The sequence below is a fragment of the Myxine glutinosa genome, chromosome 1 (genome assembly GCF_964187855.1).
Source record: "Myxine glutinosa chromosome 1, kmMyxGlut1.1, whole genome shotgun sequence".
Taxonomy (NCBI): Eukaryota; Metazoa; Chordata; class Myxini; order Myxiniformes; family Myxinidae; genus Myxine; species Myxine glutinosa.
In genome coordinates this window covers 55,931,623-55,956,392 of record NC_136261.1, presented here as the reverse complement: position 1 = coordinate 55,956,392, position 24,770 = coordinate 55,931,623, and the positions used below count along the sequence as shown (strand labels likewise).

General features: G+C 43.0%; 1 protein-coding gene across 1 annotated transcript in view; it reads left to right on the top strand.

The window, feature by feature from the left end:
- Positions 1-160: 160 nt before the first annotated feature.
- Positions 161-24,770, top strand: part of LOC137424457 (AP-1 complex subunit mu-1) — a 100,006-nt gene continuing 75,396 nt past the window's right edge. The window contains exons 1-4 of the mRNA XM_068111929.2: positions 161-298; positions 6,579-6,735; positions 17,175-17,242; positions 19,235-19,365. Of these exons, the coding sequence (XP_067968030.1) occupies positions 257-298; positions 6,579-6,735; positions 17,175-17,242; positions 19,235-19,365 (398 nt within the window). The 5' untranslated portion in view covers positions 161-256. The remainder of the gene's footprint in view (positions 299-6,578; positions 6,736-17,174; positions 17,243-19,234; positions 19,366-24,770) is intronic.

The window sequence follows — 24,770 nt, the reverse complement described above, 5'->3', positions numbered from 1 at the left end:
AGGCAATGGCAAACCACCAAGTGTAACCCTTGGCAATAAACTGCTTCTGCAGCATTACTCTCTGTAAAGAATAAGGCACATCAAAATAATAATAAAAATGCGACATATTAAAACATTATCAAAACGGGAAGGTTTTAAGAAGAAGAAGAAGAGTATTTGGGACCCTACGTCATGACCAGGTGTGCAGTCACGTCACCCAGGACACCCTGAGTCTGTGCGAGCGCGAGGGTTTTCTCGCTTCCCCTCAGTTTTCATCATGTCTGTCTCGGCGATATTTATTTTGGATGCCAGAGGCCAGGTGAGTGTATTTGTGTACAGGTGTACGATTGATTAAGATTGTGATACTCCAACAGAGAAGCGCAGGACATGTATTTTATTTACTTCCTTTATACGCTCCTTGGCAGTCAAGGTAAAAAGTGAACAGACTCGGACGTCCTTCCGCCTACAATAGCCTATGTATGATCCTCAGTTCATTGTGCATATGATGACGATTCTGTACAATGAAATAATCGATTTCTCATTCGAATTTGTTGATCTCAATTCTAAACGAAGAGAAAGGAGAGACAGGCGGACGGAGGGGGAAGAGAACAGGGTTTACCTGTTCGTATTTGTTCAACCAATGATAGAAAGCCTACTTTGGTGCCTTCGGAGTATTGTCAAATTTACATGAAGTTTGTCTTTCATCTGAACTGAGTCAAATACTTTTCTTGTCCTTTTAAAACAGCCAAACGAGTTGATGTTGAATATACAGACTTGGCATTTAATATGGAATATTTTTTTTGTGGGGGTGAACTTACTTTTCAAGATGTCTTCGAACCAAAAGTTCACCGGAATTATGTTGAAATTATTCTAGATTTTGTTAATGTGACCTTTAAAAGAAACAAAAACCACATTTGACATTTCGAAACAAATAAATTGATCCTTGAAAGTGATGTAAACTGATATCGAACTCAATTCACGGACAGTACTGTGTTAAACTTCTGTACGTTTTCCATAAGTATCTCTTTATTTTGCACATTAGCCAAAAAAATGTTTTACCAAAAACAAAAGTTAAATTACGACTGGGATTACGGACAGTAAAATTACAGTTCAGTACTTCGTGTAACTCCCACGAGCATTCAGGAGAGCACGTACACGTTGAGGCATGCTGTTCACGAGATTTGCCAAGGTTTGGACAGGAATCGCTTGCCATGCAGTGACAATAGTCTGCTGCATTTCACGCACAGAGGTCGGCTGCTGGTCCAAGTGGTCGATTTGACGCGTTAATTCTGCCCACAAGTTCTCCATCGGATTCATATCCGGGTACATTGCAGGCTACTCCATATGCTCTACACCAGCAAGAAAGTGATGGATCATGGGAGCACGATGAGGCCATGCATTGTCATCTTGGAAGACAAAGTTTCCTCGAAAGGCTGCACGAGCAAACGGAAGCAATGTTTCTTGCAGAATGGCCCTGTACTTGAACTGGTCCAGGTTTCCATTCAGAACAACCAGGTCAGTTTTGCCCCCTGCATGAAAAGCAGCCCAAACGGTCACCCCACCACCTCCAGCTTGGACTCTTGGCACTATACAATCTTTGTTGTAGGCTTCATGCAATGAAGTCTGCGCACTCGGACTCTGCGCGGACTCGGACTGGCACTCGCACTCGGACTCGCACTCGGACACGGACTCGGAGTCTGCGCACTCGGACGTGGCCATCTTGACGATAGACCAGAAATCTAGACTCGTCACTGAAGATCACATGATTCCAGTGTCCTGGCTGCCATTGACGGTGCTCTCTGGCCCACTGCAATCGGCGCTGGTGGTGTTGTCTGGTCAGGCGTGGCTTTCTCAGGAGACACCTGGCACGATCGCCTGCTTGAACCAGTCGTTGGTTGACTCGCCTTCTGGATACAGGCACATTTGTCAGTTGCTGCCACTCAGCCCCAAGCCGATTAGCTGACTTGGTACAGCCATTGCGGACTAACCGGTGCAGCTGGCGATCATCCCTCCTTGTGGTTCTGCGGGGACGTCCTGGCCTCGGTATTGGAGTAGGGACACCCCTCTGAGCATTTCGTTTCAGGATCTTTGACACCTGACCTTGAGTGATGCCATACTGCCGAGCAATAGCACGCTGTTTCATGCCGTAATTTCCTAAAGCCATCACTCCATGACAAACAGCATTGTCGAGTTGACGGACCATCTCCAGAGGAAGCAGCAATAACTTTTGTAGACGTGCAGCAGTTGTTTTCCACTAATACAGAACGCAACAACCCTTGTATACCCGACTGTGAAGCCAATCATCAAATGCACCTGTCCGTACATTTTGCCACGCCACCTGTGATATAATCCTGTTGTTGACTTCTTGCTGCGACAGACAATCAGTGACATGGTTCTTTTAACAAATAAATCACCAAAGTGTAAAAGAAACTCACCAGATTGATATACTGAGTTAAGAAAGTAAACCCAAGTCAAGAAAAAAAAAAATATTCCATATTAAATGCCAAGTCTGTATATTATGATGAAAGTAAACAGTATATTTATTCATTCATATTTATATTATTTATTTATTCATGCATATTTATATATATTGTTACGGAATCCAACGTCGGCCTTCCCCACTTACCAAGGGGGGATTAGTCCCCTCGCTTATATGACTGACCGACGTGGTCCTGGGGGTATTACGCCACGGCCGGTCGACGCTGGGTAGGGTATTAGGCCTAAACCGTCCTATTACCTATTAAAATACCAGCGCTCCCCGGCACGCGAGGAAATACTCCCCCGCTCATGGTCGCAGCCTAATGGACTAGTTGCGCCGAGCGAAGCGGACTGCACCGTGAGCCGGTTACCAATGACTAGACCCGATTTATTCGTTGGCCGAATCGCGCCGCGTACATCCAATTGGGAAACCTCTAAAGCGACCGAATGTGGAGAAGAAGAAGAAGAAGAAGTACAGAGGAATAACAGGATTTATTAATTATTTACACAAGCCAAAGCAAAAAGAGCAGTCAAGGTTATATACAGGGAAATGGAAGGAGCAGGAGACACAGTGAAATCATTAGCTTACCTATACAAGCTTAATTAATAAACCCCAGGATAACGTGAAAGACAGATGAACATTCACACTTACATGGGGAAATGATGGCAGGAACGAATGGCTTGGAGATGGATGACTTTGAGAGGCAAGGAAGGTTCAGCGGGGACTGGGCACGATCGGGCCAGAAGGCACCGCCGTCAAGAAGCCGAGCCGCGGTCGTGCGAACTCCCGCGGTCCCAAACTGCGCGGGCGAAGTTTCTTTCTCCGCACTGCTGCGTCGCGTGCTCCTTGCATTGCCTCGGTCCGTATTTCCTGCAGCGCGGCACGTATCATGGCGGCTTGGACACACCTGCTCATCTCCAGCGCATCTCTTCTGTGGGCGTCTCCCGCGGGTTATATAAGCCCCACCCTTCAACCTTTGCGAACCTCCCCCAAGCGTTCTCTCTCCGCCCTCTCAAGCCAAACCCCTCGTTCTGGGTTGGATGAGCGGGGCCGACTCACTCCTCCCCTCTATGACGAGGTGGAGACCCACCTTTCTTCTTCCAACCGACCGCGTGCTCAATGGAGTCCATTTGCGGCGAAAACCATCCAAACCTGTCACTTTGCAGATGGGACCTACTCTTATTTAATTCGGTGCAATGAAGAGTCAAACTATTGGGAAACACAGTCTTAAACTACATGGAATAAAGGGAATAACTATTTAAAAGGATATATGGTGCCTTGCGTGTAGGTTTATGGAATTAACTAAGAGGACGAGCTTCGACCTTTCTTTTCATTACGGAGGGTGACATTTCCACACAACAAAACCATAATTCTCACATTCTTTACACTTTCTCAAATTCGTTACACTTTACTGTTACGTTTGTGGGGTAGAGGATGAAATACCGTAGTATAGATAGGATTGTATAGGTGTAGCATGGACCATGGATGCGTAGGAGACGTCTCGATGTATTTAAGCAGGGAAACTGGAGCTTAAGATTGTTTGTGTCTTCACACGGGGGTGGAGCTATGTTAACTAGGTAGGGTCTAAGGCTAGTTTGCCCCAGTCTGTGGTTGCTCCCTGTGGCAGTTGTAACAAGAGCGGCCATGAAAACCTTTGTTACAACAACAACAATAACAACCAACAATTAACCAAAATTACCGACAGAAGCCGAACATTCCCGAACGATGGCTAAACTCCGCCTCCAAGGAATTGTAATAGGAAACTAAGCCATGCCTCTAGAAAGAGCAGGGGCCATGCCCCGATGTTTATGATTGGTCGTGGAGATGGGGTAATCCAATAGACCTTGGGCGATTGGATGGTGTGATGTCGGAGCGAGAAGGTTCAGAAAAAGAGCAAGAAGACAGATTTTCTCTCTCTTGGCTGGCTTTCGGCTCGGGCGGTCGCTTTGTCTCGGGTGCGCTTGTGAAGAGAACTTTTCGGAGCTCTCTGAACCTTTGCAATGCTGGAGAAGGGGGTGTTGCTTGACGGTGGTGATTTTTGGGGGAGCTGGAGCCGCGTTACGTTTCGGAGGGAGAAAAGAGCGAAAGAGGACCGGCTGCATGAACTACCTCACATTAGTGGCGGCAGGGATGGGAAAAATCGCGCCATGTAGTGCGTTTGCATTTCCCGCACGACCAGCTACAGGCCACTCTGTACTGTCGATTTCACTCAACGATTTTCCTGACCAGATGACTTGACCAGATGACCTCATGACCCACTTTCCCCCATGTGTGTCAACCACTCTCCCCCGTGTGTAACCACCACCCCCCTTTGTGTGCCGCCCCTTGTGTGACCCAGCCTCCTTTGTGTGTGACCCACCCTCCCTTGTGTGTGACCCCCCCCCCCCCGTGTGTGACCCACCCCCACGTGTGCAGCCCTTCCCCACATGTGTGACCCTTCCCCCCCCTGTGAGTGACACCCCCTACCCCCTTGTGCGACCCCCCCCCCCCGTGTGTGACCCACTCCTATGTGTGTAATCCACTCCCCCGTGCAGTGTGAGTGATGTGGGAGGAAGAGGATTTGAGCTATTGAAGTCACATTTTACACGAGATGTAATTACACATTTCAAACTGTATTTCCCATGTGCACGCACATGCATTCACATGTTATCAGAAGTAAATACATTGTGTAGATTACATTATTTGTGCATCTGATAAATTGCCAGTAACCATTTTGTAAAACTTAATGTGCAGGTGCAGCATCAAACTCAATATGTCCAAATGTCACACATGTCAATGCCAGTGGGATTCTCATGGGTGACCCCACTAGTGTATATATAGAATACAAGTATGTGTATATATATATATATATAATATGTGTTGGGTTTGACTAGCATTGGTCTTACAAGACCATGGTCTTATTCTGGTGATGTTGATGAATTGTTGCGTCTGCTACCTTGTGTTGCAGCATTTCTGTGGGCATAGCTAGATCATTTGGTGTGATGCTTTTAGGTCTTCATTGGACTGGCAGGATAGCCTGAGCCCTGAGGTATGCACCCTCACCTGTGAACTGTATAGTCTGGGTTTGAATTCCAACACAAGTATAAATTGTCACCCTGGCGTTTTTCAGGCAGGTGGAGGCATCAATGTGTGTGATGTCCCTCGGATGCATGTTGATCTGGGTGTCCCCTCTATCAGCATCAGTTTGTAGACGTTAAAGATCACACTATCATTCGTGAAGAGTAGGTGAGCTATCACCGAGACCCTGCCAAATTTTCAAATTGCTGCTCTAAAACCGAGCCCCCACTCCTCCTGCCTCCATTTTCTTCTCTCTCTCTCTCTCCCTCCCCCTCCTCCTCACTGTCCCCTCCTTGCTCCCCTTCCAAATAAAGTGCCACACTCTACTCCCACACCTGTCCCTTTCTCTCTCTCCCCACCCTCTCTCTTTTTCTCCCTCCCACCCCCGTCCTCACACTGCTCCCTCCCGGAGTGTATAGCGATGTGTGGTGAAGCATCGCTTTCCCCCCACCCTTTCCTTTCACTCTCCCCCTCCCTCCTGTCTCCCTTCTCCTCTCTCTCTCTCTCTCTCTCTCCCCCCTCTCTCTCTATCCTTCTTCCACCTCTCTTATTCTTCCCCCTCCTTAAGATCATTAGGTGGGGTCAGCTAGTTCATGAAAGACTTGGGCCAAACCTTCCCTGCTCAACCCCATGACAAGGTGGAATTTTTTTGCCAGTGAAAGAGCAACTTTTACCTATTTATTTATTTATTTAGCTTGTTTTAAATATTGTTTTAATTAACCAAAAGAGCTGCCCCAAAACACCGACACTGGTGTTGTAAATAGTGACAAACCCACATGAAAACTGATCTCTAGACCTGTTTTTGGCACAGGTGTGCATAACACTTGTCTTTGAAAATGTTTGACCTGAGGCTCTGGTTATTTATTTGCTAAATCTCAAACTATTAGATGTGATTCTTCAGGTTGACTCTTCAGGAATTCTTCTGACTCCTGACTGACCTGACCTGACCTGATCTCCTGACTTCAGGAATTCTTCAGGTTGATCATTAACTCATCAGCATATCTGTATGTGTAATGGCTGACATGTCCAGTGAGAATAATTTGATGAGGGTGTACGTGTGCAGGTGTTGATAAGCAGGTGTTACCGAGGCGATGTGGAGCTGAGCTATCTGGATAATTTCGTCCAACTGCTGCGAGATTTTGAGGATGAAAATGAAGCTTATCCCTTATTGACCTACGGAGCTACTCGTTATCTCTGGATCTCTCACAATGATGTCTACTGTATCCTTAAAGACTTTTGCACTTACTCCCCCTTTTATTTACAGTACTTGATGCTTATCTTTAACTAGTAAAACGCCCATCAAAAATGACGGCTTGGAACAGTTTATTCGACGGTGCGTCCTCGTGATCTTGCCAAAGTCGGAAAGTGTTGGCCTCATGTCAGATGTGCTTATAGCTTCTGTATTTATTAGACGTCCGACAGATGTAAATGAACACCCGTTTTACTCTATGTGCATTGCACATCATGTGCAGCGAATTTCACCTCCCTGTGCCCTGGTGTTGAACCCTGGTGTTGGGCTAGCAGCTAGGGTGCCGGCTTAGGATACCAAGGATCCTGTGGTTCGAATCCCGGTCGATCGCTGAATTAACGCCAGGGGGGTTGACTCAGCCTGTCATCCTTCCGAGGTCGGCAAATTGAGTACCAGTTCACTGGTAATTCCCCTGCGTGTCGTAAAAAGGCGACAAACAGGGTTGGCGGCAGTAAGGGCATCCGGCCGCAAAACATTGCTTCAAAAAGGGGACCAAAAAACAACAACAACCACGGTCCCGAAAAAGGCCAACCCCCACTTTGCAGGGAAAAATGGCCTCTAAACGGTGGGTGTGCCTTTTACTTATTATTAAAAAAAAAAAAAACGCTCCTGTACACCGCCATTGAGGCTCGGTTTGCAAGCCACCATCTACAACTACAACATCTACACGTATAATTACTCTTTTATGGATTTTTTTTTTCGAGTTTGTTTTATCCTCAAAAATAGACCGTAGCAAACACATATTCATGTTAAAAGATTGGCCTTTAAAACCCACACTTATGAAGGGGGACAGACGTTTGTAGAAACACGCAAACTGACATTGTGTTTTATATGGTAGAGTGTGTGTGTGTGTGTGTGTGTGTGTGTGTGTGTGTGTGTGTGTGTGTGTGTGTGTGTGTGTGTGTGTGTGTGTGTGTGTGTGTGTGTGTGTGTGTGTGTGTGTGTGTGTGTGTGTGTGTGTGTGTCATATCTATAGTCCTAACACCAAAACCATGAAACATAGTAGCCTGAAAGTTTGCAAGCATGCTAATGGAACTCCCAAATGAGTATGAATTAAAGCTGAGTATTCCAGTAAAGTTAAACACACCTTTTGAAGATAATAATGAATGGGGTGCTTATCATGAAAAATCAAAATAAGCCTTAACAAGATGGTGGCACACCATCTTGATCAGCCATCTGTTACCTCATTGGAGTCTTAAGCCACCATTTTGGTTTGGCCTGCTCAACAATGTCTTGACTTGGAACAGGCTGCAACGGTTTCTTCATGATAAAGTGCTCAAAAAATATTTTCACTTTCATCACTCATGTCATCGAATGCTTGATGTTCATACCTTCGAATCACTGCATACATTGCTTTTGTAAGTGCTATAGTTTTTCCGATTAGGAGCTTGGAGTGAATTCATGCATTATATGATGCCATTTTCCATGATGGACTGTCACAGACTAATTCAAGTATATAATCGAAATCTGGCATCAGATTTAAAGATTGGATCTCGTGGACTAATAAGTGTCAATGTAGGGTGAAATCTGAAAAATGTAAGAAATCAGCGATTCTTCGAACTAAGCATATTTATTTAAGCAAGGCTGTCATCCCTCCTTCTCCCTACTTACACAAGAAAGTACAAAAAACGGAATTAATGGAGGAATTAATTAATTAATGGAGGCCGGGGAAATTCCCGAGATATATTTTTCCTTCTTTTAGAAGTTATTATGTACACGTACACTTTAAAGAATGTATGCACGCATACAGTTTGAAATGTACACGTACACTTTAAAGTTACATGAAATGTACACATCCACTTTTGTACATGCAAAATCAACTCTGAATTGATGTATATGTCAAAAAACTAAAACAACGCGTTGAAAAGTGAACGAAGTGCGCTTCCATTCGAAGAAAAATAATCATGATTGCTATTGACGGGTAGTATTTTTATGGCCCCACGGTTTTCACACACCTCTTTTTATTGATGCGGTAGTGCTGAGTGAGTGACGTGACAACACCTTAACCAGTGAACGACGAGCTATTACGTACTATGTGCAGTGTTAATTCACAGGCAAAACCACCCTGCTAAAGTTACTCTGCTAAAGACAACCAAAAATACATCCTATTCTCCTTTGTAGTAACAACTGGATTGTTGTTATTAATAATAACCTTTGTAATAACAATCAAAGTACAAAGTTCAGAACCCACATGCCTCCTGAAACAATGTGATCTCGTGTAAATAAAATTTAAAAAACATTTTCAGCGGGCGGAGAGGATGACACCGAAGCACCGCATGACACCGCCTCATGTGCAACTCGGTGTTATGCAGTGCCTCGGTGCCATCCTGTCCACCCGCTGAAAATGTGATTTTTGTACACCGCACCTTTCCTATGCCATCTCCAAGCGCTGCGTAACGTCATTGCCGGGCACCGAATGGGGCTCGGCAGTGACGCACGCTGAAAGGGAGTACTCAGTTTTCACTCTGGTTGTTTTCTTGCTTTCTTTCTTGTTTGTTTGTCCAGGCGATATCTCAGCCATCCTTTGAGCTAGGAAGCTGAAATTTCGGCACAATGGTGAGCAAGTACTTTGTCGAAAACGGTATTTTTGGTTTTTTGATTAATCAATTAATTGATGAGTTATTTAATTATTAGCGATTAATTAAGTACTTATTTATTTCCTTTCTCTTCTGGCCATTATCTCAGGCACCTTTTGAGTTAGGAAGATGATATTTGGACATGCCAATGACAGTGATTTGGCTGTAAAAAATATTTTTGATTTATTGATTAATCAATTAATCAATTAAACGATTAATTATCTAATTATTCAATGAATGACAAAAAAAATTTTTTTTTTAAGTTACAGATTTGGATGAAATGGTGGTGGTTTATGTATTCTATGAGCCAATTGATTAACTATTTGATTTTTTTATGATTATTATTTATTTATTTTCATTATTAATCATTTATTTATTTTCTTTCTCATCTGGAAGCTAATATTTGGACACGACTGTGACCAAGTAATGTGACTATAAAGGATATTTTTGATTTATTGATTAATCATTTAATCGATTAATTATTTATTGATTAATGAATTATTAAAAATTTTATTAATGACTTATTTAATTAAATTTCTAAAAGATACATCTTCGGATGAAGCACTAGTGGTTTAGTTATGCTATTAGCCAATTGATTAAGAAAATATTTTATGATAACCTTTTATTGATTTTAATTATGCAATTAATCGATCAATTATTGTACACCTCTCCCTCCCAATGCAATCTCTACGAGCTGCACTGCGGTATTGCCGGGCGCCAGAGGCGCCCCGGCAATGCCGCGCTGTAGGATATTTAATTATTTGGCAAGGGGGCGGTGTACTTAGAATGTTTCTGTACTTGTTATTTTTTAATTTTTTTCCACAAAGAGATCGCATTTTTCACCTTTTTGTGGGATCTGCTTTCATTATATTCTGATCTACTCCTTCCCTCCTCCCTCTCTCATCCTCCTCTCTGTCACTCCCTCCTGTCTCAGCCTCCTCTCTATCACTCCCTCCTCTCTATCACTCCCTCCTCTGTCATCCCCCTCTGTCACTCCCTGCTCTCTCTCTCTCTCTCTCTCCCACCTCTCCCTCACCCCCTCTCGCTTGCTTTCTCTCGCTCCCACCCACCCCCGACCTCACACTGCTCCCTCCCAGAGTGTATAGCAACATGTGATGCAGTTTCGCTCTCCCCTTACCCCTTCATCTCACTCTCTTCCCCCTCCATCTTCCCCACCCCTCCTGTCTCGCTTTTCCTCTCTCTCTGTCCCCTCTATTGTCTCCTCTCTCTCCCCCTCTCTCTCCCATCCCCCTCCTCCTCACTATCCCCTCCTTGCTCTCCCCTCCAAATAATGTGCAGCACTCTACTCTCACAACTCTCCCTTTCTCTCACACCTCCTCTCTCTCTCTCTCCCCACCCTCTCTCTTTCTCTCCCTCCCATCCCCGTCCTCACACTGCTTCCTCTCGGAGTGTATTGCGATGTGTGGTGGAGCATTGCCCCCCCCCCCCACCCTCTCCTCTCACTCTCACCACATCTCCTCCTGTCTCCCTTCTCCTCTCTCTTTCCCTCTTCCACCTCTCTTATTCTTCCCCCTCCCTTAGTATTCTCGTTTGCGAAGCGAGGGATGGTATTTGCGAGTACATAATAATCTGTTCTTTTTAGATGTATGCCGAGGCTCATGGCAGAGCTGTAGAGGATGGAAGATCAATGTTGCGGCAATGACGCTTGAAGAAATTGAGGGGGAGAGTGTGATTTGATCGGCACAGGTGGTTCATGAAAATGGTGTGGCAGGGGTTTGAGGTGGTTGAAAGCTTGGGCTTTTCCTGCATTTCCAATCAATTTCTCTCATCTGGCTAAATGTCACGAATACAATTCTGCGGGATTAGCAGTCGTGTGAGATTGGCCCAAAGTCATGTATTTATCTGACAACGCATGAAGCTTTCTTATTCTCCATTGGTCTATAACGATGTTTGGACAATTTCTTCATTAATATGTAGAGCACCTGTCAGAGTTGGATATTCATTAATTGGTCCAACAGACTGGAATCAAACGTGTAACGAACTCATTTTCCTGATTTGAGTGATTTGGTATACAGACAAAGACTATGGAGCTAATTACGCTCGGATAGGTTTCCATACATCGAGCAAATCCTCCTGCTCTCTGCTTTCCTGTGTTTAGGAGTAATAAAAGCGTTTCGAGGCCTGACTTCATAGCAAATGCGTAACAATAAACTTTACTCGATGTTCAAACTAATGTTGGTGTGAGGCAACATGTTACAGTGTGCTACAAACTTATTGATACATACTAAGCCCTGTGCAAGTGTCATCACATTAGTGAGGGATGGCCTGGTGTTGGTTTAACGGTTAAGGTGCCTGGCTTAACATCTTAGGGTCTTGAGGTTGAGCCCCTGTCTGCCGTTAAACAACACCAGGTGGGTTGATTCAGCCTGGCATCCTTCCGAGGTCCGCAAAATGAGTACCTGGTTGACTTTGGCACAAAATCCATTGCTCCAGGCAAAAGCATTTTCTTATCGAGCTGAAATTCGCATTAGCACATTTGCTAGATTGGGTATTGGAAGTATTCCATTTTGCCATTCAACCTACGGCGAGGGCCTCGGATGTGATTGCGAGCCCAGTATTAGCTGAAAAATCAGCATGGTGAACCAACTTCGGGCCAACATGTGCAATCGCCTTTACATCCACCTCCATAACTATAGATACTGTCACAATGAAGAAAACTAAACACTGTAGTCGTTTGGGATTTGTCGAATTGTTGGCATCCAAACCAGACAAGTGGGCCATCTTTGTTCGCGATAACGTTATAGACCGGACGGATTTATGGGAAAAGGCCATGTATAAGCTTCTCGGTGCATTTTTGGGTAAAAGTTGGGAACCTCACTTTTTAACATAACTAGTGTATGCTGAATTCGATTAACCCGGTTCCCAAGCCGAATTTTGAGTATTTGACCTTCTAATTAGCATAAACAAAATGGCCGCCAAATTGCCATTTTTGGACAATTTCTTTGAACAAGCATTTATATATCATGTATATACATGCAGCTCTTTTACTTTAACTTTACAACTTTTACCCCAAAAGGCACCTGGAAGCTTATACATGGCCTTTTTCCATGAATCCGCCTAGTCTATTATGCGTTGCTCAAACTTTTTAGAATGGCCTCGCTGGTATTGGATGTTCTAGCTCATCTCACAGAAGAAACCATAACAGTAAAACTGGCAAAAGGCCATGTCTTTCGTAGGAATGGACTTTGTACTCTTTTATTTGTTGACACACCCTGAGAACAGCGTAACCTTAAAGTCTTTGTGGATTTTTATGGAGGCTCAGCTGATAATTTGAATAATTGAACGTACTGTACTGTATACAAGAAAATGTCAGCTGGTTTTGAACATTTTGGATCCTCGAGGACCTCGGTTGTCTCTTTGCTGTGTTTTCTTACATGAGCTTTCTTGACAGTTCCTAGTTCCATGCAATGTGCTTGAACGTTTTTGTTTGCATAATCATATTCTTCATCTGAAACTTTTGACACCACAGACTAGAAATACTTTGTACACTGCCAATGACACATCTTGGAAACTCCTTTAGAGGCCATTTTTCCCCGCAGAGCGGGGGTTGGCCTTTTTCGGGCACCATGGCCCTTTTTTGGGCACCATGGCCCCTTTTTTGTGCACCATGGCCCCTTTTTTGGGCACCATGGCCCCTTTTTTGTGCACCATGGCCCCTTTTTTGGGCACCATGGCCCCTTTTTTGAAGCAATGTTTTACAGCCGGATGCCCTTCCTGCCACCAACCCTGCTAGTCACCTCTTGCAAAACACAGGGAATAATTACCAGTGAACTGGTACTCAATTTGCCGACCTCGGAAGCATGACAGGCTGAGTCAACCCCCCTGGTGTTAATTCAGTGATCGACAGGGATTCGATCCCAGGATCCTCGGATCCCAAGCTGGCACCCTAACCGCTAAGCAAACACCAGGCTTCAATGACACCTCTTGGGCCGGCAGGATAGTCTCGAGGTACGCAAACTTGCCTCTAAGTGGTCTCGCCTGCGTTTGAATCTTGACCGGGCTCTAAAGGGTCATCCTTGGTGTGAGGCAACATATTTTGTGCCAATGGGCGGGGTGAACCATCAATGTGTGCCTTCCCACGGATGCAAGTTCAATTGGGTGCCCCGTCTTCCAGCATTAGTTGGTGGACATTAAAGATCCCACGGTGTCCTTCCCAAAAAGCAGGTGAGGAATCGCCAGTACAATTGGAAAAACAATCCAAAATTCCTGCCCTAACCTCGCGTTTCCCTGATCCAAGGGAACGAAGTGCAAAAGGAACAACCTCAAGAACTCTTTGCTCCGGACTGATATTCTTGTTTCGGTGTTCAAGGTGATATTCTTATTCAGATTTTATGTGCCATCCATTTTCTGTTCACACCCTTCTCTGTTCTTTGCAACTCGATCTTCATGTATTTTGTGACTTGTTAGCCCGTCCTCCGTGCAGTGGGAGACAGGGTTTTTCGTGTGTGTGTGTGTGTGTGTGTGTGTGTGTGTGTGTGTGTGTGTGTGTGTGTGTGTGTGTGTGTGTGTGTGTGTGTGTGTGTCCAGGCCATAACTTTTTTACCATTCGAGCTTTTGTCATCAAACGTTCAACAAAACTTCATTAAGATAATATTGAGAAGACAAATTAATAATTTTGTCAAAAAGTCAAAGGTCAGCATCACCTAAAATCATCAATATCCAATCCAATTTACCTGATATTTTAAGAATTTTCATATTGGGTCACTGACAGTACACCAATCAAAAGTTAAGAGCCGATTATTTGTTTTAGGTCAAATAGTCTATGGTCGATGTTGCATAAAATTGTCAATTTTCATCCAATTTACCTGACATTTTAAGAATTTGCATATTGGGTCACTGAATTGGTTCATCAAAAGCTAGAAGTTGATTGTTTTCTAAAAAGGTGAAAAGTCACGGTTGTATAAAATTGTTAATTTTCATCCGATTGACTTGAAATTTGAGCGGGGTTTGCATATTGAGTCGCAGAAGTCTATTGCTTTTGAGGTCAAAAGGTCATGGTTGCCTAAAATTGTTAATTTTAATCCGATTGACTTGAAATTTGAGTGGGGTTTGCATATTGAATCACTGAAGACTATTGCTTTTGAGGTCAAAAGGTCAAGGTTGCATAAAATTGCTAATTTTAATCCGATTGACTTGAAATTTGAGTGGGGTTTGCATATTGAGTCACTGGAGTCTATTGCTTTTGAGGTCAAAAGGTCAAGGTTGCATAAAATTGCTAATTTTCATCCGATTGACTTGAAATTTGAGTGGGGTTTGCATATTGAGTCACTGAAGTCTATTGCTTTTGAGGTCGAAAGGTCACGGTTGCATAAAATTGTTAATTTTAATCCGATTGACTTGAAATTTGAGCGGGGTTTGCATATTGAGTCGCAGAAGTCTATTGCTTTTGAGGTCAAAAGGTCATGGTTGCCTAAAATTGCTAATTTTAATCCGATTGACTTGAAATTTGAGCGGGGTTTGCATATTGAGTCGCAGAAGTCTATTGCTTTTGAGGTCAAAAGGTCAAGGTTGCATAAAATTGCTAATTTTCATCCGATTGACTTGAAATTTGAGTGGGGTTTGCATATTGAGTCACTGAAGTCTATTGCTTTTGAGGTCAAAAGGTCAAGGTTGCATAAAATTGTTAATTTTAATCCGATTGACTTGAAATTTGAGCGGGGTTTGCATATTGAGTCGCTGAATTATATTGCTTTTGAGGTCAAAAGGTCAAGGTTGCATAAAATTGTTAATTTTAATCCGATTGACTTGAAATTTGAGCGGGGTTTGCATATTGAGTCGCTGAATTATATTGCTTTTGAGGTCAAAAGGTCAAGGTTGTATAAAATTGTTAATTTTCATCCGATTGACTTGAAATTTGAGCGGGGTTTGCATATTGAGTCGCAGAAGTCTATTGCTTTTGAGGTCAAAAGGTCATGGTTGCATAAAATTGTTAATTTTAATCCGATTGGCTTGAAATTTGAGCAAGCTTTGCATATTGAGTCACTGAAGTCTATTGCTTTTGAGGTCAAAAGGTCAAGGTTGCATAAAATTGCTAATTTTCATCCGATTGATTTGAAATTTGAGCGGTGTTTGCATATTGAGTCGCTGAAGTCTATTGGTTTTGAGGTCAAAAGGTCAAGGTTGCATAAAATAGTTAATTTTAATCCGATTGACTTGAAATTTGAGCAAGCTTTGCATATTGAGTCACTGAAGTCTTTTGCTTTTGAGGTCAAAAGGTCAGGGTTGCATAAAATTGTTAATTTTCATCCGATTGACTTGAAATGTGAGCAAGCTTTGCATATTGAGTCGCTGAATTATATTGCTTTTGAGGTCAAAAGGTCAAGGTTGCATAAAATTGTTAATTTTAATCCGATTGGCTTGAAATTTGAGCAAGCTTTGCATGTTGAGTCACTGAAGACTATTGCTTTTGAGGTCAAAAGGTCAAGGTTGCATAAAATTGCTAATTTTCATCCGATTGATTTAAAATTTGAGCGGGGTTTGCATATTGAGTCGCTGAAGTCTATTGCTTTTGAGGTCAAAAGTTCAAGGTTGCATAAAATTATTAATTTTAATCCAATTGACTTGAAATTTGAGCGGGGTTTGCATATTGAGTCGCTGAAGTCTTTTGCTTTTGAGGTCAAATGGTCACGGTTGCATAAAATTATTAATTTTAATCCAATTGACTTGAAATTTGAGCAAGCTTTGCATATTGAGTCGCTGAAGTCTATTGCTTTTGAGGTCGAAAGGTCAGGGTTGCATAAAATTGTTAATTTTCATCCGATTGATTTGAAATTTTAAGAATTTGCATATTGGGTTACTGAATTGGTTCATAAAAAGCTAGAAGCTGATTGTTTTCTAAAAATGTGAAAGGGCAACGTTGCATAAAATTGCCAATTTTTATGCGATTGACTTGAAATTTGAGCAGGCTTTCCATATTAAGTCACTGAAGCCTCCTCCCCATGGGTGACACCTTATGTGGATTGTCCCTGCTCCTATCCTTTTGTATGCTGAATGCCAAGCAAGGAAGCAGCATGTACCATTTTACAGTCTTTCGTATGACTTGGCCTGTTTGAACCGCTGACCTCCAGACTCAGAGCAGACGCACTGACCATTACACCACCGGTTTGGTTTAATTTTTCCTGTTTACACCTCATTTTTATCTCATTTAAATGCTGTATGCCTTCTAGTTAAAAAAAAAAAAATTACAGTTATGCTACACACCTTATAATGATTTATTTTCTATCAACAATTTCTTTTTATCGCCAAATTGTTATATTTCCCCCTTTTCTGTCTTATTTGCTACTCGTATCCTTCTTTAAATTTGACTGTGGTTCTTCATTTGTCAAATCAGACGATGCACTTGTGCACCTCCATACTGGATGTTGAGATGTGCAAGAGAGTGAATTGGTGGACATTGGGTGTGGAACGCATGACCAAGCCATTGCAAAAGGCTGATAATGGAGCATTGTACGTGCAGCAGCCAGAAGTGACAACTAGATAATTTTGGGGGGAAATGAACAACTGCGGGAAAGATGTCTGAATATTGTAAATGTGTTGTATATGTAAACTCCCACAAAATTCCTATGAAGTTCTAAGGTGACTTTGCCATATGGTAGTATCGGAAGTATCCTATTCTGTCTGTAAGTTTACGAATGAGTTAAAAGGCGTAATAACAAAGTGCTTTTCAACTACTCATGACCCACCAAGTAAACTACAGTCTGAATTCCGGTTTACAAAATTGTAGTCAGTCATGCTTATTGTACCTCCTCTTCCTCTTTTTTATTGCGATATCTCGCACAAGTTTGTGATCTTTGACACTTCCGTTTCTCATCAGTGGTTGCTGCAACCCGGAAGAATGCAAATGCAGCACTGGTTTTTGCTTTTCTCTACAAGGTTGTCGAGGTGAGAATCGTGAGGCACTTCAGACGGATGTGAAAGCTGAGAAATTGTAGTTAAAAAAACAATGAATGCTGGAGCTTGAAGGACTCTCAACACGTTTCTGCTACATTGATAAGATGGTGCTGGTAAAATTGTCTTTTCCTCTCCAATAGGTGCAATGGAATTTGATGAACACCTTTCAAGTAGAGGTGTAATTCACGGTGTCCATTCCTGTCCGCTAAAATAGAAAAATTACTTTTGGCCCGATTTCAAAAGCTAGAAAACTTGCTACAAGCTGTTCAACCCCCAAATGGCAGAACCGCTTTCGATGGAGGGCCTCCTTGCTATCCTGAACCTGTACTGCAATTGTATGACGAGAGGTGGTATGTGAGGTCTCCTGGCGCACTCTTTTTGTATACTTCAAGTCTTGTGGAAGGGCTAGAACACTAAACGGATCCGGATGCAACAGAAGAAAAGGAACAGCAGTGGGATGGGGAACACAAACAGCAGAGTTGAAGGATAAAATAGAGGGAGACTTGGACAAACAATGCAGTGTGGGGAGGAACTAGGGGTAAGGGAGGATAAGGTAAATACAGTAGCAAGCTCTCGGGAAGGAAAGACTGCAAATTTGGAAGGATGTGGGCTTGGGATGGGTGTTAATGAGGGTAGAGAAGACAATGGGTCTGGATGGGGGATGATCTGAGATGGTGGCGAACAGCTGTCTTGAAGACTTAGTGGGAAGAAGGAGATTTAAGAGAATGTGGAAGTTGTTTCCACAGGTTGGAAAAAAGAGGAACAATTGAGTGGAGGTGAGCAGCGATCCTGGATTTTGGGACCAGGTGTGCCTTGCAGAAACCTTGGAGGGAGGGGGGATGGGTGAAAAAGCATGGAAAGAGTAGAGGGTGCAAAACCAGAAAGGAAGCTCAGTAGAAAACAGGAAGGCCACCGACCTGTCTGCGATGGGAAAGTGACGGGCCCTTCGATTCAGCTTCATCACGGGAGATTCCAATAATCTTGAAGGCTTTCGTTTCCACGGCATCAAGCCGGGCAAGGTTTGAGGTGGGGGAGAGCAGTACTCTATCAAGGTGTGGATGAAGGCCTTGTAGGCTGAGAGGAGTTCAGGCATTCCAAGGAAGGACTTTGTCCGACATAAGATGCCCATTCCTCGACTGGCTTTAGAGGTTAAGTGAAAGCAACAGGATAATCTGTGTTAAAAAGTAGGAGCAGACAAAGTTTCAGTCAATAGTAACTTTGAGGAAAGGCAGGTCATATTGCATATGACAGTTGTGTGTAAAAGGTAAAGCTGGTGATGTTCATTGCCACAACACATAAATGTACATGAGCATCACATGCGAGTCCGATGGGATGGTGCAGAGGTAGTATGCTGCGTTTCATTCCCCACCTGACGATAAACTGCTGCATTGGTCTTTAGTTTCACACGCAGGGTGTTTCATCACAAAGTGCACCCTCTACCGGCTGCATGTTAAGCTGGGTGTCCTGCCTGCTAGTATTACATGCTGGATGTTAAATAACCCATTGTAACTTTCACAAAGAGCAAGCGACTTGGCACCGGCACCCTGAAAAGTTGTGGACGGATTTGGACGAAACTTGGTGGACCGGTTGGGTGTCTGACAAGGATGATTCGTTCCGATTTTGGTGAAGATCTGAATATGGATTCGGATATGAGAATTATTTAATTTTAAAGTGATTTTTCACCATTGGGAGACAGGGCCAAAAACGATACATAGCAGGATATCTCAAAAAGTTGTGGACGGATTTGGACGAAACTTGTTGGACAGGTTGTGCGTGTGACAAGGAAGAATCTATTCAATTTTCGTGAGGATCCGGATCCGGATCCGGCTAGTAGAAAATTTTAGTGATTCTTCACCATTGAGTAACATGGCCAACCAGGTGGAGGTATCCTCTCTACTGAGTGCAGTTCTAGTTTGATTATGATGTGGTTAGTGTAACTTGTGAAAGGACATAAAGGAGCTGAAACCCCCAATGTGCTTGCAGGTGTTCTGTCAGTACTTCAACGAGCTTGAAGAAGAGAGTGTCAGAGACAACTTCGTCATCATCTACGAACTCCTCGATGAGCTCATGGACTTTGGATTCCCACAAACTACAGACAGCAAAGTTCTACAAGAGTGAGCTGTGCACACTTTCAACTAAAAACTCAGATTCATATTAACACCACACGTATAAGTGAGCCCGTAATAGTCTGTTTTGGGAGTGTTCTCTTAAAAACAAACAAAACAAGGAGCTGATACTCTAGGTCTCCCGCCTTTTGGGTGGTATGACAAATACATCTGTGTAATATGAAAACTAAATGTTGAACGTTTTTTTGAATTACAGTACATTCAGAAAGTATTCAGACCCCTTCACTTTTTTCACATTTTGTTATGTTGCAGCCTTATGCTGAAATCGTTTAAATTCATTTTTTTCCTCATCAATCTACACTCAATACCCCATAATGACAAAGAGAAAACAGGATTTTAGAACGTTTTGCAAATTTAGTAAAAATAAAAAACTGAAATATCACATTCATATAAGTATTCAGACCCTTTGCTTTGACACTTGAAATTTAGCTCAGGTGCCTCCCATTTCTCTTGATCATCTTTGAGATGCTTCTACACCTTGATTGGAGTCCCACCTGTGGTAAATTCAATTGATTGGACATGATTTGTAAAGGCACACACCTGTCTGTATAAGGTCTCACAGCTGACTGCATATCAGAGCAAAAAACCAAGCCATGAGGTCGAAGTAACTGCCTGCAGAGCTCAGAGACAGGATTGTGTCGAGGCACAGATTTGGGGAAGCCTATGATACAAATTCTGCTGCATTGAAGGTTCCCAAGAGCACAGTGGCCTCCATCTATATTATAATAGCCGTAGATGATTCTGTCTGTCTGTCTGTCTATCTGTTGGGTGTCTGTCCGGGGTGTGGCTTACTCGGTTTGCAGAGTAGCTCCACCCATAGCTCCACCCATTCTGGGAGTGGCTATAAACAAATATCCACCATTTTATTAACTCGCATAGCTTTGAGTCCTGTTTTGTAGGCCCGTGGTGTCTTGCTCTCCCCCAGTTTTATTTCAAATCAAATTCGATAAATCATTTCATTTTTCACAGTCGCTAACATAGTTTTAGACTCGGTTGAAAAAAAACGTTTACTTTTAGACTCGGTGTCAGCAATAATTGAGAACAATCCACACACGCGGGAAAATGCAGAGATATATTTTTTAAAATCGCGTCATGGTGTATCATACACCGCCCAACATGACACCGCCGGCAATGTGTCGATATATATTAAACATTCGCTTTTGCTTTTCCGTTATGATATATTACCATTTCGTTTGATGATAGTCGTCACAAAAACGTCAACAATGATGCCGACATATATTTCTTCGTTTTTATTTCATTCAACATATTAGCCGGAAGTAAAATATGTTTCAGGAAATTACCGAGAGATATTTCTTCGTTTTTTTTATTAGTTATGTGCGCATACACTTTAAATAGGTTTATTTGAAATCTTTAATTTTCCACAAACATTCCACACACGCGGGAAAATGCAGAGATATATTTTTTAAAATCGCGTCATGGTGTATCATACACCGCCCAACATGACACCGACGGCAATGTGTCGATATCTATTTTAAATTCGATATATCATTTCATTTTTCACAGTCGCTAACATAGTTTTAGACTCGGTTGAAAAAAAACGAGAAGAAAATCCGATGAAAGTTGCCGTTTATAGAACGAAATGAATTCTCAAATGCCTGTAACTTCAAGGCCATTGAGTCTCTCTCACGCCTTTATCTCCAATCTAACTCACCATATGATTTCATTTTTATCGATGGTTTTAGAGTCGGTGTCAGCAATAATTGAGAACATTCCACACACGCGGGAAAATGCAGATATATTTTTTTAAATCGCGTCATGGTGTATCATACACCGCCTAACATGACACCGACGGCAACGTGTCGATACATATTAAAAATTCGATATATCATTTCATTTTTCACAGTCGCTAACATAGTTTTCGACTCGGTTGAAAAAAAACGGGAAGGAAATCCAATGAAAGTTGCCGTTTATAGAACGAAATGAATTCTCAAACGCCTGTAACTTCAACTTCAAGGCCATTGAGTCTCTCTCACGCCTTTATCTCCAATCTAACTCACCATATGATTTCATTTTTATCGATGGTTTTGGACTCGGTGTCAGCAATAATTGAGAACATTCCACACACGCGGGAAAATGCAGAGATATATTTTTAAAAATCGCGTCATGGTGTATCATACACCGCCCAACATGACACCGACGGCAACGTGTCGATATATATTAAAAATTCGCTTTTGCTTTTCCGTTAAGATATATTACTTTTTCGTTTGATGACAGTCGTCACAAAAACGTCAACAATGATGCCGACATATATTTCTTCGTTTTTATTTAATTCAACATTATTAGCCGGAAGTAAAATATGTTTCAGGAAATTACCGAGAGATATTTCTTCGTTTTTTAAAATTAGTTATGTGCGAATACACTTTAAATAGGTTTATTTGAAATCTTTAATTTTCCACAATATAATTTACTTGCCATTTATCATTTGATGATTACGAGACAAATTCCTCTTGAGGATCGTGACAATTCATGCGCTGCGTGGAAACTTCTATTTCCAAAATGAATGAGACGATCGATGAAGAACGCAGACTTGAACAGGATGCAGCAAGAAAACGAATGAGACGGGCGAACGAGTCCATCGACGAACGTCAATGCAAACTTGCGGGGTCACCCGTGGGAATCCCACGGGCATGGATGTGTGTGACATTTCGACATATTGAGTTAGATGCTGCACATTCATTTTTACAAAATGGTTACTGGCAAGTCATCAGATCCAGAAATGGTGTAAAAACCACCGTTTAGAGGCCATTTTTCCCCGCAAAGCGGGGGTTGGCCTTTTCGGGGACCGTGGTAGTTGTTTTTTTGTCCCCTTTTTGAAGCAATGTTTTACGGCCGGATGCCCTTCCTGACGCCAACCCTTTTTGCCGCCTTCAACGACAAACAGGGAATTACCAGTGAACTGGTACTCAATTAGCCGACCTCGGAAGGATGACAGGCTGAGTCAACCCCCCTGGCATTAATTCGGCGATCGACCGAGATTCGAACCCAGGATCCTAAGCCGGCACCCTAGCCGCTAGCCCAACACCAGAAATGGTGTCATGAACACAATTTATTTACGCACAAGCACAAAAGCAAGACGGGCCGATTTCCGATTCCGACGGGCCGACGGGCGAGACGGGCCTATTTCCGATTCCGACGGGCCGATTTGGAGCAAGAAAAAGAACGAGACGGGAGAAAAAGGAGAGAAACGAGACGGGGAAAGCCGATTGGAGAGGCGAGTGAGGCGCGATTGGAGAGGAGTGTGAGGCGCGATTGGAGAGGAGTGTGAGGCACGATTGGAGAGGAGTGTGAGGCGTGATTGGAGAGGAGTGTGAGGCACGATTGGAGAGGAGTGATTGGAGGGGAGTGTGAGGCACGATTGGAGAGGAGTGTGAGGCACGATTGGAGAGGAGTGTGAGGCGCGATTGGAGAGGAGTGTGAGGCGCGATTGGAGAGGAGTGTGAGGCGCGATTGGAGAGGAGTGTGAAGGATTGGAGAGGAGAGGAGTGTGAGGGATTGGAGAGGTGAGGGATTGGAAAGGAGAGGGATGTGAGGGTTTGGAGAGGAGAGGAGTGCTAGGTGGAGAGAGGAGAGTGTCAGGTGGAGACAGGAGAGTGTCAGGTGGAGACAGGAGAGTGTCAGGTGGAGAGGAGTGAGGGGTCACATATTATGTGAAATAACTAAATTCACACCATTTCTGGATCTGATGACTTGCCAGTAACCATTTTGTAAAAATGAATGTGCAGCATATAACTCAATATGTCGAAATGTCACACACATCCATGCCCGTGGGATTCCCACGGGTGACCCCGCTAGTCTATCTATAATTCCAGTAATCTCTGTCTGTACGTTTGTACGTTTGTACGTTTGTCTGTCTGTGACCGCTGTTTCTCGACAACCACGGGTCCGATATACTTTTAACTTGCCAGGTATATTGCTGGGGACCCGAGGATGTGCCTTTTCAAGGTTTCATATTAATCGGACAATTACTTACCGAGCTATGTCCAAAAAACGATTCAACCAATCAGAGAGCAGCGAACGATCGCGTGTGCCGAACGTGGCGGGCACACTCTGCCTCGGATGGCACATTTGAGAGCGTATTCATTTATTTCACGTTTGCAAACTATGTTGGCGTTAAACTATGTTTTACAACTAATAAAAACGAATTTGCGTTTCATTCGCTTTCCTGCGCGTTTGTGCACTCGATGGCGATTTCTTTACCAAACTCCGGAAGCCGTTCGCTTTGGACCAAACCATTGCATGTAAATAGAGGGGGGGGATTGTCACCACTCGCAAGCCGTTCGCTTTGGACCAAACCATTTCATGTAAATAGAGGGGGGGGGATATAATTTTAGATATAGATATAGTACGGGCATGCCCTAGTAATTCTAAATGGAAGAAGATTGAACAACCAGGACTCTTCCTAGAGCTGGCCGCCTGGCCAAACTGAGCAATCGGGGGAGAAGGGCCTTGGTAAGAGAGGTGACCAAGAACCCGATGGTCACTCTGGCTGAGCTCCAGAGATCCTGTGTGGAGATCGGAGAAACTTCCAGAAGGACAACCATCACTGCAACACTCCACTGATCTGGGCTTTATGGCAGAGTGGCCAGGCAGAAGCCTTTCCTCAGTGAAGGACACTGATAGTGCGACACTGACACACTCTGCCATGAGCCCTGTGTGTGGGGTAAGTTCACCCCCATAAAAAAATATTCCATATTAAATGCCAAGTCTGTATATATATATATATATATATATATATATATATATATATATATATATACGTATATATATATATATATATATATAGGTTTACTCTCCATGAAATGGAGAGTAACCTATTATTACTGCTAGAGTTTTTCTTATTATTATTCTTCCGCCCTATTTTGCACCTCCAAAAACTTCATAATTAAGTTTCTCAGCAACCGCTGGTCGGATTGACAGGAAATTTTCAACAAATGATCGTCTCGGCTCCTAGAATTTTGAAATGCTAATTATGACGTCATAGGTCACGTAGTATGGGCGCCATCTTGTAAAACACATTCAACTTTGCCCCTCTGTATCTCCGAAACCGCTCAATGGAAAAATTTGAGGAATGGCTCATTCTCAAGAACTCTTCAATGGGAACAAAAGACATGTGTATCGAGTATATTAGAAATGCTAACGTTAAGGGGTTAGAATTCGTCAAACAAAAAATTTTCTCCCCCGAAAATGGGATTTTTTTTCCCAGTTGCTTAGTTAAAAAAAACTCAGAATGAAAAAAATTTCGAAGCAATACATCACATGGTTCGGCCGCCATCTTGTTTTTCGTGAAAAAACATAAACCCCTTTTTCTCCGCAACAGCTGAACGGATCGAGCCCAAACTTGGCATGCATATTCGTATACTGATGACGAATAA